The following is a 3179-nucleotide window of genomic DNA, read 5'->3' as shown; positions in this document are numbered from 1 at the left end:
ATTTCTAATATGGGTTTTGGATTTTGGCTCTAAAATTAGTCCATATACACTCTTTTGTTTCATTTGTAGTTAATTAAGCCCAAAAATGGCAAATAAAAAAAATATGGACTAGGTATGTTTTTTAGCTTTCTTTATTGCATGAGAATTTTCTCCTATATATGTAGTTTTTGTTTCCTGAGTCTGAAAATAGGCTCCCTAAAGGAATTATAAAGTTGTACTCATTTAATTATTTGATTTGATTTATATTAAAATCAAATGAAGATAATTTAGAGAAGATTAATCTTTCTTGAATCTTAAACATATATGCATTGATCAATCATCTCCTCTTTTCTTTTCTTTCATTTTCTTTTCTTGTTTGTATATATTGCAAATATTTTATATACTTATAGTAAGTTATGTCATATTATTTTGTCTATTTTGCAAAGAAAGGTCCAAAATTTAGTGAATAAAATACGAAAAATAGAATTTAATTAATCAACAAAAGATTGAGTAATCATGAAGTACACATACATTGGCTACTTTTATGTAATGACTTGAGCATTGTCCGAAATCAAAAACTAGTTATTTTTTTTAATCAGAAGAAAGAGTTAGGGTATTACAAGAAGATCACCTCAATACTTTCCTTGCAGAATTGGAATTTTGCAACCCAAACCTTTTAAAGTTGTCTTAACTCCCAGATATTATTCCTCCTACCTTCTCCCTATTTATCAATTACTTCCAACTGACTATTGTATTCAATTCAGTTTGTACAACATTATAATTAATTTTCAAATCGTCCTGTTTTTATTATTTAAGCCATAAGTAATTGATTGCATGTATGTCATGTACTCATGTGTCATCTTCAAGTTAAAAAGAACCAATGAAGTCACGCATCATGAAAAGCATTATGAATTTTGAAATAATTGTACAAGTTATGTTTGCGTAATTATCCTCCCCATTAATATTTGTTTTGTTTTAAAAGGCATTAATATACCAAGATAATGGACAACATGCATTGCTTGATTGCCTAAATTTTTTTTTTAAAAAAAATATACAAAAAAATAAATCAATAATAAAATAAAATTGCAAAATATTCTCACCTGCATACTTGCTAGAGTACTTTTATTATAATGGGTTTTTTATCTTCTTTTTTCTTAAGACGGAACTGTAAAACTGGTAAAATACCTCTAAAATGGTAAAAACGCCCTGACAAATAACCTAAAAAAATATCTAAATATGGTTTATATTTATATGGTTTAAGTTGTGGTCTTGATTGTGGACGAAAATGCACAAATATTTTTCTACTTGTTAAGATATGGTGGTTGAACAAGTATTTGAAAATGACATTTCTAATCAACTTTTCCTTTTGTCAACAAATTAAAAGCTTGCTTAATGATTTATAGAACCTTTCAAATCCTACTTTTTTTCTCATTGACAACTTCCATAAATTTACAGTTAAAAGACACAACAATCAAGCAAACAAAATCACCAACAACAAAGACAAGCAAGAGAAAATTGAAGATGTCAATCCTTGTTACATTACCAGAAGACTTGATTTCAGAGATCCTACTAAGGCTGCCTGTTAAGTCCCTGCAACGATTCAAATGTGTATCGAAATCATGGTATGCTCATATTATTGATTCGCGCTTCATGCTCAAGCACTTTGTAAGCTCAAACAATCATGAGCTTCTTCTAATTAGCCATGTTAAACCAGCAAAGAGGCAACTACTTTCATTGATCTCTTCTGAGACATTTGACATCAAAAATAAGCATTTTCAACTATCTTTTCCTAGCTCAAATGAAGAAAACCGTAGTTTTGCACATATTTTAGGACCTTGTAATGGGATCTTTTGTGTCTTTGATGCTAAAGATGGTGCAATATCACTATGGAATCCTGCTAACCGACAGCTGAAAAACCTTCCGAGGTCATATGTTAAGCCTCCTCTTGATGCATACACTTTCGACTTGTGTGTTGGTTTTGGGTTTGATGATGAAAGGAATGAGTACAAGGTTTTAGCATTCAAGCACATGTGTTTGCCCTCGTCTTCAACTATAGCTCACGCGGAGCTATACACATTGAGCACCAACAAGTGGAAGGAGATTGATGTTGGGGAGGAATTTCAGCCAACTGGGAATCTACCTTGCTCGTCTTCAAGCCCCTCAATAGATGGTATTTTCAGCTGGTTTGAGATTGATAACCATGTACAGAAAGTGATTTTCTCGTTCAATATGAAGAACGAGGTTTTCACAAAGACCCAACTCCCCTATTATAATGGCATCCCTTCAAAGAGAGTACATGGGTGTTTGGCATCCTTAAAGAACAACCTAGCTTTCATTCATGATTACCCTCTTGCAGGAGTAAGTAAAAGTTTCGATGTGTGGGTTTTGGGCGAGTATGGTGTTAGAGAGTCTTGGATGAAGCAACTAACTATAGGACCCGTAGTGGGGGTAGCAGCACCCTTGGGGCTTTGGAAGAACGGTGAGCTTCTTTTGGAACATGCTGAAAGAAATCTAGTTTCCTACAATCCCATTACACAAGACATGAAAGATCTTCAAGCTCGCGGGTTTATTAATGTATTGCAAGTTCTTCCATACAAGGAGAGCCTAGTTTGTTTACAGGAAGCAGAGGAGATTAATCACAACAGGGAAGTGATCCCTTTCTCTGTCTCAGAATGCGAGGATGAAAACAGTTTACAGATACCGTCTTCATCTAACAGCTTAAACTCTGAAAATAATTCTTCTGCGGTGTGAAAATCCAGCAGGAAATAAGTAGAAGAATGCTAAGAGGAGATCTGTATATTAATATAGCTTGTTATCTTGTATGACCACTATTTATACTTTTAGCTATTGAAAGTTATAAGATGTGCAATTGTGTGTAACGAGTGACCCTGTATTCTATATTCTATTCCAAGCACCTTCAACCACCATATTCCGGTATTCCCTCTCTCAACTTCATTCCAAAACCGACTTCCAAAACCTTCGACAGACATAATCCTCCTCTCAGCTACACCCCATCAAAACAGCTGCTATGACCAAAGCACAAACAAACATCACTGGCCCGATGTTCAACACAGCTGCCAAGTAACCTCATGGTCACTGATCCACAAGTTCAAGATAAACTATAAAATTGAATCTTTGACAGACCGGTAAGTATTCTTTCCGCAAGGGAAAACATGTTTAAAAATGACTTTACAAAGATC

At 33.9% G+C, this 3179-nt stretch overlaps 1 protein-coding gene across 1 annotated transcript; it reads left to right on the top strand.

Moving 5' to 3' along the window:
- Window positions 1–1324: 1324 nt before the first annotated feature.
- Window positions 1325–3123, top strand: LOC110703273 (F-box protein At3g07870-like). The gene has a single exon (XM_021881055.1). It carries the CDS (start codon window positions 1372–1374, stop codon window positions 2728–2730), a length of 1359 nt encoding a protein of 452 aa, XP_021736747.1. The 5' UTR covers window positions 1325–1371; the 3' UTR covers window positions 2731–3123.
- The last annotated feature ends 56 nt before the right edge of the window (window positions 3124–3179 follow it).

The sequence above is a fragment of the Chenopodium quinoa genome, unplaced genomic scaffold (assembly GCF_001683475.1).
Source record: "Chenopodium quinoa cultivar QQ74 unplaced genomic scaffold, ASM168347v1, whole genome shotgun sequence".
In the NCBI taxonomy this organism is placed as follows: Eukaryota; Viridiplantae; Streptophyta; class Magnoliopsida; order Caryophyllales; family Amaranthaceae; genus Chenopodium; species Chenopodium quinoa.
The sequence above is the reverse complement of the archived record's forward strand: the minus strand, read 5'-3'. Positions and strand labels throughout refer to the sequence as shown.